The following is a 14809-nucleotide window of genomic DNA, read 5'->3' as shown; positions in this document are numbered from 1 at the left end:
CAAGTTGTTGCTTTTTTCCGTGCCAAATTGACCGGTGGAACGAAGGCCCCAGCACCTAACCACAGGTAAAGAAATACACGGATTGTTTGGTTTTTTATAAAAAGTCAAACGATATATTTATAAACAAAAAATTATTTATAAACAAAACTTTCATATATACATACTTAGCTATTAAAAGAACTTCAAAATTAATTTTATATTTATATTTAATATTGAAAAATTAAATTCTCACTTATAAACCTAAGGATAATCGAAAAAATAGAATGCCCACACCAATCAGCGCCCACACGGACGTACAATCCAGAGACTAAAAAAATAGAATGCCCACACCAATCAGCGCCCACACGGACGTACAATCCAGAGACTAGTGGCACACCGGTACACGAGTACGAGTAATCAAGTACGGTACCCCAGTTAATTTAATTGCTTTCACCACCGGGTCCGCGCGCGAGCCCGAGTAGGCTGGTCGCCGTCGCCGTTCACCTACCCCAACACGCGGCCACCGCTCGCTCGGCACCACGCACGCACGGATCGGATAAATTGCCCCGGTTCGCCTCGCCTTTCCCTCCGCGCGCGCGCGCCGCGTCGCCGTCGCGCTCTCGCAGGTGGGCCGTGTCGTGGCGCCGTCGCGGCAGATTTTCCACACGTCGAAACGCGTGCGTGCGTGCGTGCGTGCAGCTCGTAATGGCCGGCCCATTTGCGGAGAAGATGGCCCCCCGAACTGGGCCTCTTTTCCCGGTGCTTTTTCACGGACTTCCGGCAGGAAGTCTCGAATGTATTTCGGCGTCTCTCCTGTAATCTGGTTCCTAGTAGTGTTGAAATGGTAATGAATCTCTACATGGAAAATACATCCAAATTGACACTGCATTTACATTCTACCGATCATTAATGCGAGAGTACCATCTATTACTATGCCCCGATTCTGCCAGACCATATGCTGGAGCCACCAAACATTCCATATTTGCCACTGATACTTTATTAAAGCTAACATATTTGGTAGATTTGCTATAAGATTGATGGAATTATTTTTCTCCTACCTTTTATTCTCACATATATATTCAATGTACTTTACTTCTGAGGATACGTAGAGTTAGCTTCGGTATAAAAAACAATCATATTGATTTTTTATTATTTTATATTTACAGTTAGCTTATAATTTACTACTATTATACTAGCTATGATGTGCGTTTCCATAGAACGGTAAGCACAAGAGCACAACCGTTTTTCAAACTTTGAAACGTCACAATGGTCGTCTTTTGGTTTTCTAATAAAAAATTCGAAACAACTTATTTACTAATGAAAAAATAATTTGTAAAAAAAACTTTTAGCATGTGTTTGGTTCGTGGACAAGGTGGGTTGGGTTGGTTCCATTCCTGGATTGTAGAATGAGTTTGTTCTATTTTTCTGTTTGGTTGGATGGATGAGTTGGACCCTGTTTCTTGTTTGGTGAAAGGGATTAAATGGGATGGGTTGGACCTGTTTTTGTTTGGTTGAAGGGATGAGATGAGATAAATGTTACCTCTTATACCCAAAATAAAATATTAAATACTAGGATTAATATATGAATAACCTAAAGTAATTGAATGCATATTTATACTAGTAATATATTTTAAATAAATTTAATAAATAAAATGAATACCCCTCTGTGTGTCGTGGTCGTCATGGGACGGATTCGTCCCACCGTTTTGGTGGGATAGATTGAACCTGGATTTACCTCTCCTGGTCCAACCCATCCCACCCGTCCACCAATCAAACAAAACAGGATCAGGAATGGGTTGGCTATCTCCCAACCCATCTTATCCCTAGAATTAAACACATCCTTATATACACGTTCTTAACAATAAAAAAGGCAAGACTACAAAATAAACTACCATAAAAACTTAATATCTATTCCAAATTTAAGATTAAAAATTTAAATCTTAATTCATAAATATAACCATAAGCGTAAAAGATGAATATGTATCACGCAGGTTTGTATACGTCAATACGTGTTGTATTGTATCGCACGGAAACGCATCGTCCATCCCAGCACCTCAGTCGCACACCTAATAAAATACAGCTTCCACAGCGTCGTGTTTAAGGAGAGCAAGTGTAATAGCAGGCTATAAACCAGCTAAATGTTGATGTGAAGAGAGAGAGGGAAGGAGAGAGAAGAAGTGGACTATAAGTTTATAGCTAGCTCAGGCACAAGAACCAGGACACTATGTGAGAGAGACATATGGATCATGTATTAAAGATGAAGAGCTAACCACTGTATGAGTAGGTTATAAAAAATTATAAAAAATCTTATAATTAGCTATATTATATATTATTAGCCCTCGCGAGGATGACTGGGCGAGGGATGGCGTGATGACCCAAGCATCAACCCAAATTCAGATGCCACGTCTCGTCTCAGACGAAAGTTAGCTCGCGGCGGAGCGAAGTACGTGAGGAATGGTTCCTGCCTACCCGGCCGCCCACACAAGCCAGTTCTAATCGGCGAGTAGAAAATTATAAACGCTTGCTAGTTACTACGCGTAGGTGCGTAACCCAAATCCAAAGAGGGGGGGGGGGGGGGGGGGGGGGGGGCGTTGGTCAACACACGGAAAACGCAATTTCACCGGAAAACCTTCAATGCCCGGTAGAAATAGCCCAAAACACTGCTGGTGCTGCTGGTGGGTACTCTTAGAGGCTTGTTTAGTTCCTAAAATATTTTTTAAAAAACATCATATTGAATTTTTAGACACCTAAGTAAAGCATTAAATATAAATGAACCAAAAAACTAATTGCATAGTTATGGAAGAAATTTTGAGACGAATCTTTTGAGCCTAATTAGTCCATGATTAACCATAAGTGCTACAGTAACCAACATGTGCTAATGACGGATTAATTAGGCTCAAAAGATTCGTCTCGCGGTTTCTAGGCTAGCCGTGAAATTCGTTTTTCATTTGTGTCCGAAAACCCCTTCCGACATCCGATCAAACGTTTGATGTGATGTTTTTATAAAAAATTTTAGCAACTAGACACCACCCTAATATAGTAAATAAATAAATAAGAAAAAAAAGAAAGCGGGAACTGACATGCTTGTTATTGCCAGCCAGGATATTAACCGAGTGGCCGGTTAACCCGGTGGCGCGGGCCCACATGACAGTGAGTTCCTGCACGCGCAGCAAGGCGCATTTGTTGGTCTCGGCTGGCTGGCAGAGACAGTCAATCCAACAGGGCACTTTCCCCGAGGCGTTGCCGTTGCCAGTGGTGTGTGTGTCATCCTCATTCCCATTCCCGCCCAGCAAAGGATATCCCAGTCCCATTCCCACCCGTGCGGGCGGCGCTGGCGCGCGCTCCATTCCCATTCCCTTCCGTTCGGTCGCCCACCAAACCAAACCAAACCAAACCAAAACCCCATCGCCTGCCAACTCCCGGAATAAATCCCGGCCGCCCTCCCAAAGACGGGAAAAAAACCCCAACCTCCCGAGGCCCATTCCGCAAAAACCGCACGGGAGTTTTTAGGGTTTTTCCGTTCCGCGCACCTCCCTCCCTCCCTCTCTCCTCCAGTCTCTCCTCACCCATCCACCACCGCCCCACGCACAGACAACACAAAGGGGGAGGCACTGGGAAAAGCGAGGGCGAGGCCACACACGCGCGCGAAACGAACGCACGCCAGGGGGCACGCGCGCGGGCGCCGCCTTCCTCTTCCTGCTCCTCTCGGCGCCGCCGGGATGCGGGCCGCGTGGCGGCCGGTGTGGGGCCGCCGCGGCGTCACGCTGGGGATGGGGCTCCTGGTGGTGGTTGTGGCGATGGCGGGGGCAGACGACCTGGCGGGGGACGCGAGGGCGCTGCTGGCGTTCAGGGACGCGGTGGGGAGGCACGTGGGGTGGAACGGGAGCGACCCGGGGGGCGCGTGCTCGTGGACGGGGGTGACCTGCGAGGGCGGCCGGGTGGCGGTGCTGCGGCTGCCCGGGGCGGCGCTGGCGGGGCAGGTGCCGGAGGGGACGCTCGGGAACCTGACGGCGCTCCACACGCTCAGCCTCCGCCTCAACGCGCTCTCCGGCGCGCTCCCTGGTGACCTCGCCTCCGCCTCGGCCCTCCGCAACGTGTTCCTCAACGGGAACAAGTTCTCCGGCGAGTTCCCGCAGGCGTTGCTCGCGCTCCCGGGCCTCATCCGCCTCGCGCTCGGCGGGAACGACCTGTCGGGGGCACTCCCTCCGGCGCTGGGTAACCTCACGCGCCTCAAGGTTCTCCTCCTCGAGAACAACCGCTTCAGCGGCGAGATTCCGGACCTCAAGCAGCCGCTGCAGCAGTTCAACGTGTCGTTTAACCAGTTGAACGGATCCATCCCGGCCACGTTACGGTCCATGCCGCGCTCGGCGTTCCTGGGGACGGGGTTGTGCGGTGGGCCCTTGGGCCCTTGCCCTGGTGAGGCCTCGCCTTCCCCTGCTCCGGGAGCGGGAGGACAGCCGGCGTCGCCGACTCCGGCGAACAACGGCGGCAAAGGCGGGGGAAATGATGGTGGAAGTGCAAAGAAGAGTAAGAAGCTATCTGGCGGCGCCATTGCAGGAATCGCCATAGGCTCCGTGGTGGGAGCGGCGCTCCTCCTGTTCCTCCTTGTTTGCCTCTGTTGCAGGTCGGGGCGTACCAAGACGCGGTCTGTGGAGATGCCGCCTCCATCTTCGACTCCTGCCGTTGTCACAGCTGGCAGGAAACCACCTGAGATGACCAGCGCCGCGGCCGTAGCTCCCATGGCTACCGTGGGCCATCCTCACGCCCCTCTCGGTCAGTCGACTTCAGGGAAGAAGCTGATATTCTTCGGGTCGGCAGCAGCAGTGTCGCCCTTCGACCTGGAGGACCTGCTACGTGCATCTGCTGAGGTGCTTGGGAAAGGCGCATTCGGGACGACGTACAAAGCTGTGCTTGAATCTGGGGCAACCGTGGCAGTGAAGCGGCTCAAAGATGTTACCCTGTCCGAGCCAGAGTTCCGTGACCGGATTGCTGACATTGGTGAGCTTCAGCATGAGTTCATCGTTCCCCTTCGTGCCTATTACTACAGCAAAGATGAGAAGCTACTCGTCTACGACTTCATGCCCATGGGCAGCCTCTCTGCAGTTTTGCATGGTGAGAACATGACATTTATATTTTTGTTGTGATTCTTAATTCACAGTGGCATGTTATTCTTGTGCTTGTTAATGTTAGTACTATCGTCATGCATTTTAATTTGGTGGCGATGATAAGAGTGCTGGTTGATTGTTCTTCGGCTATTACCTTTTCCTTTCCTGGTTTGACTATTCATCTGCCGGTTTTAGATCACTCTAGATTCTGTCTTTGTAAGGAGACTTAGTCAGGTTTGCTGTCTGTGTAGGTTTTCTTTGTATTGTTGGTTTCAAAGTACTTGTTTGTTTATTGCTTGTGATTCTTTATCGATGTGCCTATTCAAGATTGACTGCAATTTAGTTTGTGTGCTTTGACTTATTGATTTCCAATCTCTGTAGTTAAACTTTTCCTATTGGTTCATACTTTTCAGAATACTTTAAACGTAATTGATTACATTGCAATCCGTGAGGTGCAAAATTGGTTGTGTTCTATTTTTTATATGCTCCTATATTCCTTTTTCAATATGGTTAGTATGATTTTTCTTTGCATTCCATATGGTTTTAGGGGATGATACATGATTAATTATGATGGTCTTTGATGTCCTGATATTATGTTGTAACTAATATTAGCATTGAAGTTATATAGCCATATAGCTGGATGTGAATGTCTTATCATTATTTTTGTTATTCCTGTTAATCAAGAAACTGGTACGTTAGACTTGAGGATATGACACTTACCACACTCCATCTTTATTTGTTTTGCTAAACAGGGAACAGAGGTTCTGGTCGTACACCGCTTAACTGGGAGACAAGATCAAGCATTGCCCTTGCTGCAGCCCGTGGTGTCGAGTACATTCACTCAACAAGCTCATCAGCATCCCATGGCAACATCAAGTCATCCAATGTCCTCCTAACCAAGTCGTATCAAGCACGTGTATCAGACAATGGGCTTTCTGCTCTTGTTGGTCCGTCGTCTGCACCATCCCGTGCCACTGGATACCGTGCTCCAGAGGTTACTGATCCCCGAAGGGTACCCCAGAAGGCAGATGTGTACAGCTTTGGCGTTCTCTTGCTTGAGCTGCTCACAGGCAAGGCCCCCAGTCAGGCTGCTCTTAACGATGAGGGTGTTGACCTTCCCAGGTGGGTTCAGTCAGTTGTTCGCTCGGAATGGACGGCAGAGGTGTTTGATATGGAGCTCCTGAGATATCAGCATGTCGAGGAACAAATGGTTCAGTTACTGCAGCTTGCCATAGATTGTGTTGCTTCAGTCCCAGATGCCCGACCTTCAATGCCGCATGTTGTCTTGCGGATTGAGGAGATCAGAAAGTCAAGCGAAAGAGTGGAAGGTAGAGATCATCAGCAGCAGGCATCAAATCTCGAACAAGGCGATGATCAGACTTCTAAGCCAGAATCCGCCGAGGGGACCAATCCTTTTGCCCCTTGATATTGAATAACGTGAGGGAGGAAATCGGCTAACTACTGTAGCGCGTATTCGGTTCATGGATTTGATGAATCCTATCTTCAATTGGGTGAACTCTTTCATCTTTTAGCAATATTCATTTAGCATTGGGGTCAACCAGATGGTTTTCTCGATTGCACATGATGCTTGGCACCCTCTTGTGCTTATCCCGGTGGTGTTTAGGGATCACCACCCAAGTTTGTGATATTGCTTAATTGCTGTGCTTATTCTGGCTGAATTAGCTTGGTTTTTAGCTATCCATGTAATTACACAACGCAATCTAGTGTTTGGAATTTCTTGCCGGAACCATTCATGAGTTCTAGCTCCCTGATGGAGTCGTCACTAATCAGCATGGCCGATGTGATTGTTGGGGTCATTGTTTGGTGATCTGTAATACCTGCATTGCATCTCCTGTGGCTGCATCTGTTTGACGCCTTATCGTTGTGGTGAAAGCAACGCTCTCACAAATCTGGTGGCACGGTCCTTGTTTTCGGTGAGGTTTTTGAATCTGTTCCGTTTCTTGTTTCGTCCTGAATTGAATTTGCCTGATGCGAATAGCAATGTGACTGTTGGCTATCATTATTGATCATGGTCCGTAGATAGATGCACTGTTACACTGTACGTATGGTGGTCCAACGGAAAATTATGTACAGTAGCGTACTGGCTGAGAAATCCAAATTGGGTCGTGCTGTCAATCGTCGTTGCTGGCTTTTGGCTTTGGCTACTCTCAGCAGCCACGAGATATGAGCAGATCCAATGTGTCGTCACCCATAACAAACGGGTGAAAGTGAAACTAGAGGGAGGTTTGGGACATGTCAAAGGCAGTTTAACCTCCATATCTACCTTTTCATTAGTTGTGGTGAACATGGTAATTGGTAAGGAAGGTTATCCTCCGTATCTACTCTACCTCTATTGTGGGTAGAGTTTCAGACCAGCATTTATCTTTCAAATGGAAATCACAAAGAGAAAATATACTACTGCTAACCTCATCTTTTTACTTCTATTATATTTATATTTATAAGACAATTTAATTTTTCAATCTTAAATTTCAAGTTAACTTTATGGTTTTTTTCGTCGAAGTTTAATTTACCGTCTTGACTTTAAAATTATTAAGAATGCATATAAAAATCTTATTTACAACTTATTTTTATTTACAAATATGTCATTTGGCTTTCATTAAAAAAAAGCCAAACAATCACTGATTTACAAATATGTCCATTTCACGAGACCTCTCCATTTTTGCATAGACCTATATAGATTTAATAAATTTGGACACGTATAAAAACTATTTGCTAGAAAATCTTATGATATAAAAAGGACAGAGTATCTGGTTGCTTTAACGCTACATCGCTCCTAAGCCTTGCATTAAAAAAGGGTGGAAAATGTGCTTTTCACCATCCTCAGCCTAATCTTAGACAGAAGAAACAGATGCAAAAGTATAAAGTGTTTTCTATATTTTCGTATGATACAAAGGTAAACACGTTGTGTGAAGAAACAAACCTGGTTGTGCAGGAACAAGAACCGCATGCATGTGTCGTTCTCGTGCACGAAACCCAGATCCGTTTCTTCCAACGGGTAGGCAGGCCACCTACGCGTTTTGTCCCGGTGCTACGCCCCCCTACACTAAGTACTACTCCCTCAATTCTAAAATAAATTAATTTTTCAGTTTTTAAATATAATGGGTAACTCTTCGTCTTATTAAAAAATTTTATAATTAAAAATTTTATTTTTATTAGATGATAAAATATAAATAGTACTAATTTTTTAAAAATTAAAAATTTTTATAATTAAAAATTTTATTTTTATTAGATGATAAAATATAAATAGTACTAATTTTTTAAAAATTTTGTCAAATGCTCAATAAAAAACCAAAATGTTGGTTTTTTTGGATGGAGTGAGTAGGCAGCAGCGCGGTACACCACACCCCGTGCCGCCGGCACACGGGCACACGGCACGCGCGCGCGCCCTCCAAATCCGAAGCGAGAGGGATCCCCCGGGTAAAAAAACGACGGCGGCGCGTCACGTGGCACGAGCCGCCTCTTTCGCCGCGGGTCCCCAGCCCACAACGGCAGCGAGTCGGTCGATCGGGTCATGTGATCCCACCCGGGACCAGAGACGATTGTACGCACGCAGCCGCAGCCGCAGCGATCGGCGTCTCCGGTCCAGGAGCCGGCCGGACGGCGTTTTCAAGCTTTGCAGCGGCCTGCACCTCACCTTTTTTTTTTTTGAAAACTACCTCACCTTTTTTTATTTCTTTAGGATACGTACACTCGAATGATTGACGTGGCTTTGATTTTAATATACTACATCAATATTTGCAGTATAATTTTTATAAAAATAAAACTGAAACTAAAATATATAATATCTTAATAAAATAGATGAATTTAAATATATATTACTAAAGTTTCAAATAAAATATTTAATATACTTCCTTCGTCCCAAAACAAATCAACTTTTCAGTTTTTAGATAAATGTTTAACTCTTCGTCTTATTAAAAAATTTTATGATTAATAATTTTATTTTTATTGGATGATAAAACGTGGATACTTTATATGTGGCTAATTTTTTTAAAAAATTTCTTAGAATTTTTTTCAAATAAGACGGATGATCAAATGCTCGATATAAAAACCGAAAAGTTGGTTTTTTTAGACGGAGGGAGTACTTATAAAATATATAACTAGATTTAAATTTTATTACACTACTATCACCTTGCACCGTAAAAGTGTTTTTCCCCCTTATATTAGAAGTTGGAAGTCGTTTTCTGGACAAAGGCTGTCACGTTAAACTTTGGATACATTATGGTACTAAGGTATTGTGAGTTTGTGACCTGCTGCCACATATTTTGGGCCTGTTTTTCGTGGTTTGCCACACCTATTAGCTGCGGATGTGTGGATGGCAAGTTAGACGTGATCTAAATAGATCCTCCATGCTCTGAAATTCAGCCACTCAATTCTTCCTGTGAAAAGAAAAACACCCCAATCTTACATTACTCTTCCTCTATTTAAGAATATATCAAGTATTTCTAGGATATAAATTTCATCCATAATGTAAGCATTACTGGAACACTGTTTTTAATGCATAGATATTCGTACATTTTTACCCATATGGTGCTTTCGAAGAGGAACGTGAGTAAATTTAAAATTCAAAATTTTATCACTAGGACGATTATAGAAAATCTTTCCTTCATCACTGTATGGGTTTGTTTACAAGCACTGCCATCTTTTCACTTCTGATTATGCTTATAAGATAAAAAATAATTTTTTAAACTTAAATTTATAGTTGATTTTGGAGTTTTTATCATAGTTTATTTTTAGGTTTTGCTTTTAGATAGTTAAGAATACATATATAAAAGTTTTATTTATAAATTATTTTTTATTTGTAAATTTATTGGTTTTTCTTTACAAGTGAAAAGATGACCCATAGTTAATCTAAAAATGATTATGGTATATTTTTAGGCCTATCTGTGTATAAACCTTTTTTCTTTTCACAAGGAACCACTTAACTCCTATGTTCCTGATATTGCGTCGCTTTCACTCTTTCATTCCTGTTTCTGATGCTCAATCCTGTGAGAATTTATTTTTATTTTCGTTGGAAAGGCAAAAGAAAAAAAAAGGAAACCTGAGAATGATTTGTGCTTCGTACTTGTGGTGGTGTTCACAGAGGGGGCCCTGTGGTTTTGATTGGGTGTAATAATTCACGTACGTAGAGGCGCTGGAGAGAGGAACAGTGGAAGGTGTGCTAGATGCCACCATGTCAATGCGGCGTCCCATCGGCACGCAACTTGTAACTTGTAACTGCCGGAGGCACATCGACAATTCGACAGGGGAGAAATGGGCGATCAATCAAAGGCAGCTGATGCATATCTGATTGGGGAAGTCCTAGAGGCAGTTCCTAATAACAAAACTACTGTGCTTAAAGCAAGTATAATAGTAGACTATAAGTTGGCTATAAGCTGACGTGGAGGAAAGAAATAATGAAAAAAAAGTGAGGTTGGCTCTCATGCAAGAGCCAGCTATACACCTACTTAAAAAAATACATTAAATACAAAGGTAAAAGAAAGAGATAAGAGATAAAAATTATAGTTAACCTTATAGTCAATCTATTATATGTATTGACTACAATATATGCTTATAGCTAGTAAGTTGACTTTACTATTAAACTTGCTCTTATGACGGGTCCCGTACAACCCGCGTGCGATCTACATCAACGGCGCATACGCTGGGGACGGCACGGACGGTAACAATGTATATGGATGGAATCGTACACGGGTCGTACGATTTTATCGTACTTACAAAGACGCTGGCCTAATAATATGGACATGATAAAAAAGAATGCTGCGTGTCCTAAAATATAGGTATTTTAATTTTTAGAAGAGATTATGGATAAAAGAAAAAAAACTGTCACTCCTCGTTGAATGACATGTGTTTAGGGAGTGAGTGTGATTTGGTGAATATTAATTTGAAGTGATATAAAACAAAGATAAAAAATAAAATATGATAAACACCCACTAAAATCAATTCCAAATTTAAATCTAAATTTAAAGTTAAAAATTTAAATTTTGGCTTAGAGGAAGAGCAGAGTTGCAACTTCCTTCTGTAGTCATTGCGAATGCCAGCAGGCAGCAGCCCGAAAGCTTTAAATGATTAGCATTAAACATAGAGCCCAAAGTTTGACGACATACTTCAAGCTTTCAGAGTTTTGAACTTTTTTTCCTTGGACTCTAGTATACCTGGGGCAAAAAAAATGCAGTGCCATTAAACCAGTGAACTTGCATCAGACTATTCTTCCCTCTAGCCACCATTCTTTGGACCCTTGACCCCCCATGTTCTGAATAATCCCAACATCTTTTAAACATGTAAACAAACTACTCCTGTATTTTACTTCCTTCTAGTATCACTAACAGTATTCCCACTGTCTTTGAATAATCAAGTCAAACATTAAGGGATAATCATTACTGACTGCCAGCCTGCCATGTCAACATCTTCTAGTTCCTCTTCACAAGAGAGAAAGAGCCTCCAAACAAGGGAATCATTTCAGCATTTGGTGATAACTGCTAGCATCATTTGCCATCACCTGTATGTAACCTCGGCCCATGCATATAATGGGTCTAATCATTTTACCTATAAAATTTAAAGGTCGGGTCTAAAATTAATTGAAAATAAAATTGTATAGAATTTTGAGCTAATTTTTTTAAAAGAATTAAATAGGGTTGTGAAAGAACTCACGGGCCTTGTCCATTCCCACCACTATGCATGTCACATCGGCTGAAATATCTCCTGGTCAGCAGTGACTTGCAGTTGCGGAAGCTTCAGATTGACCAGAAAACTGTGCCGAGAGAGAAAAATGCTTCTGATTGCGAGAGGCGTTACGATCATAGGGAACAAGGTGTGTGTTTCGTGATGTTCACAGCCCACCGAAAATGTGACGATGTTGCTGCATAAAAAGGGTCTCTCGCTGTCGCAGGCGAGAAGACGAGAGTGACACTGTCTCCCTTTTCCAGCATGCCCTAGAGTGGTCTTCGTCAAAGTCTCAAAGGTATCTAGAAAAAGAAGAACAGTAAACGCAAAGTGCTAGCATTATTAGTCAAAATTTAAATTTAAAATTTAAAATTTTTTCACTAAAGTTTATTTTTTCACCTTGTATTCCAGATCGCTAAGAATATATATGCATAGGTTTTATTTAGAAATTATTTTTCATTTGTAAATATATCGTTTGGTTTTTTTCACCATGATCACATTCTTTTTATATACTTCACATATATTCCACCTCCTATATGACTTTTGATGAAAAAAAATCTAATGCCCCCAAGCTGCTTGTTATTCACCTGGGATGTTGTAAATGAGTAAATATCACTCAAAATTTTCAAATAAATAAATAAATTTCAGAAAATAATTTTTTAATAATAATGTTGTAAATATTATGACTTGAGGCAAATAGCTACGGGTATTATGGTCTTAAGGTTTCAGAGAACCCCACTCTTATACATATTAAGCATTCATTAACTTCAAATTTTATCTTATCATTTTTAATTATTGCATGTACTCTAGGAGATGATGATAGAGTAAAACAAAAAGATGAGAAGTGGAACAGTATGAGCACATGAAAGGTGATGAACAACTGGTGACTTTAGAGCATCCCAACAGCTCATCCCTCCCATCCTTCATCCTAGAAATAGAGAATCAAGAGTAAAAGTTGAGTTTCAGCAGAACATCTATCTTATCATCTATTTTTGGATGTCATCCATATTAGAAGAGAACCTCTATATTTAGATGTTCTCTCTCTAATCCTCCAAATAGATATAGATGATGTCATATATAAATAATCTACTGGAGTACAAAGGGATATGAAGGATAAAAGCGTTTTAGATAATCATCCAAATAAAGATATAGATGACCAAATTTAGATGAGTTGTTGAAGATGCTCTTAGGAACTTTCTCGCAAAGGTGAAAACTGTTGGTCTGTTGCTATCTTCTCGAGAAAGATAGGAAAGCTAATGAAGACAGATCAGTGAGATTTTCGGTAATTTCAACCTGAATTTGTTGTAGCTAGTACTCAGCAATACTCATTTTCACTTTTTCAGTACTTACATCCAGGACCTGTCAGTGTTTACTTTTCAGGCAATGGTCCCTCTCCTCGACATGATCTGCTAAGCACTGTAGTTTCTGGATGGTCAATTAAACTGGCCTGGGACTGGGAGATGTTTAATACTAGTAGGCACTATCCTAGATAACGCTGATGCCACATCAGCTTGTGTTACTTCAGAATTCTCCAAGAGTGAAACGAACATTACGAAGGTATCTCTGACACGAGGTGTTTGTCAGCAAAGTCTGAATAGTCAGCTGTTTGTATGTTCTTTTTCTCGGGGTACGAAAGTATGAACATTGGATCCCGTTTCCATCTGCTCTTTACTTTGGAAAAGAAAATTGATGTCTGCTTTAGTCTTTTTGTTGTACAAGTCAATGGTATAATCCTGTTTCAAGGACGGTATTGATCAGGGTGGCAATGGCAGATAACCATCACAAGGAAGAAAAATGTGACTCTGACATGCTTTGGGGGTCACACTAATTATGCACCGACAGCTTCTAACTCCAAAGTTCATTGGTTTCGAAGAGCACAAGCACAAGTGTTAATTGTTGAACGACACCTATTATAAGTTACCTAAAGTTCATAATAATTGTGACAACTCCTTCCACATTTCCACTAGTTTGCGCATGGAGTCTTTGATTTTAGCATTCCAAGCCTTGCCTACTTGGTTGTGTGCATGCACAGACGTTATCTTACGAACGACATACTCTCCCCGATTTTATTTACTCCCTTTATTTTATAACATAAGATGTTTGATTTTTTTGCATGCATTACTTATTTGTCTTATTTAAAAAGTTATAGAAATATTATTTATTTTGCTTATGACTTACTTTATTATCAAAAAAAATTAAGCATGACTTATCATTTTTATATTCGCACTAAATATTTTAATAAAACTAATGGTCAAATGTTATAACCAAAAAATCAAACATCTTACGTTACGTTATGAAACGGAGTCGTCGTCATTTCAACCATTTTAGAGGTTTATAAAGGAGTACCTATCACTATATCACTATATGTTTCTTTAAGACGATGGTTCCTACTTTGCTCTTTGTAGGTCTACCAGACTGATATTTAGGCTGTGTTCTTTCGGTTAGTTATGTAAGCTTGATTTTCTTTTTTTTCATTTGTACGTTTTTTAACGGTTAAACAGTATATTTTTTATAAAAAATATTAAAAAGTTACATTAAAAATTATATTAATCTATTTTTTATTTTTATAACTATTAATTAATTAATTATATGGTGATCTATTAGTATGTTTTTCGTGTCGGATAAATTAACTATCGTTGAACGCGGACTTAGTTGGCATACATATTTAGAAGCTTCTAGATCATATATCCTTTCTAACTAGGAACTGTTTGGTCATTTTACCTGGAAAAAGTTGATTGCATTCGTATGCGTGCGTGGCCAATATAGTGAAGAATAAATGGAAACGGAGAGGGAGTACGGCTGTACAAACCTTATCATTTTGCTGCTGCCGCCGTGTCGGCAAACTGAGGTTTGGCCGGTGGCCGGTGAGAAAAAAAAGGAGACGCCGACGGAGAGACGAGGACGGCAAGACGATGGTTCCAATCCAATCACATTGGGTAGGATTGGAAGCGTCGTCAGCTTTTGCAAAGTGCGAACTGCAAGCAGGCGAGGAGGAGGAGGGCAGACTCCCTTTCCTTGGCACACATGACAGTGGCATGTTCCCTTCC

At 41.8% G+C, this 14809-nt stretch overlaps 1 protein-coding gene across 1 annotated transcript; it reads left to right on the top strand.

Moving 5' to 3' along the window:
* The first annotated feature begins 3698 nt into the window (after positions 1 to 3698).
* LOC102713729 (probable inactive receptor kinase At1g48480) lies at positions 3699 to 6853 on the top strand. Its single transcript, XM_006651679.3, has 2 exons — positions 3699 to 5091; positions 5837 to 6853. The coding sequence occupies exons 1-2, from the start codon at positions 3699 to 3701 to the stop codon at positions 6508 to 6510; spliced, it is 2067 nt and encodes a 688-aa protein (XP_006651742.2). The 3' UTR covers positions 6511 to 6853.
* The last annotated feature ends 7956 nt before the right edge of the window (positions 6854 to 14809 follow it).

The sequence above is a fragment of the Oryza brachyantha genome, chromosome 3, assembly GCF_000231095.2.
Source record: "Oryza brachyantha chromosome 3, ObraRS2, whole genome shotgun sequence".
Classification (NCBI taxonomy): domain Eukaryota; kingdom Viridiplantae; phylum Streptophyta; class Magnoliopsida; order Poales; family Poaceae; genus Oryza; species Oryza brachyantha.
The sequence above is the reverse complement of the archived record's forward strand: the minus strand, read 5'-3'. Positions and strand labels throughout refer to the sequence as shown.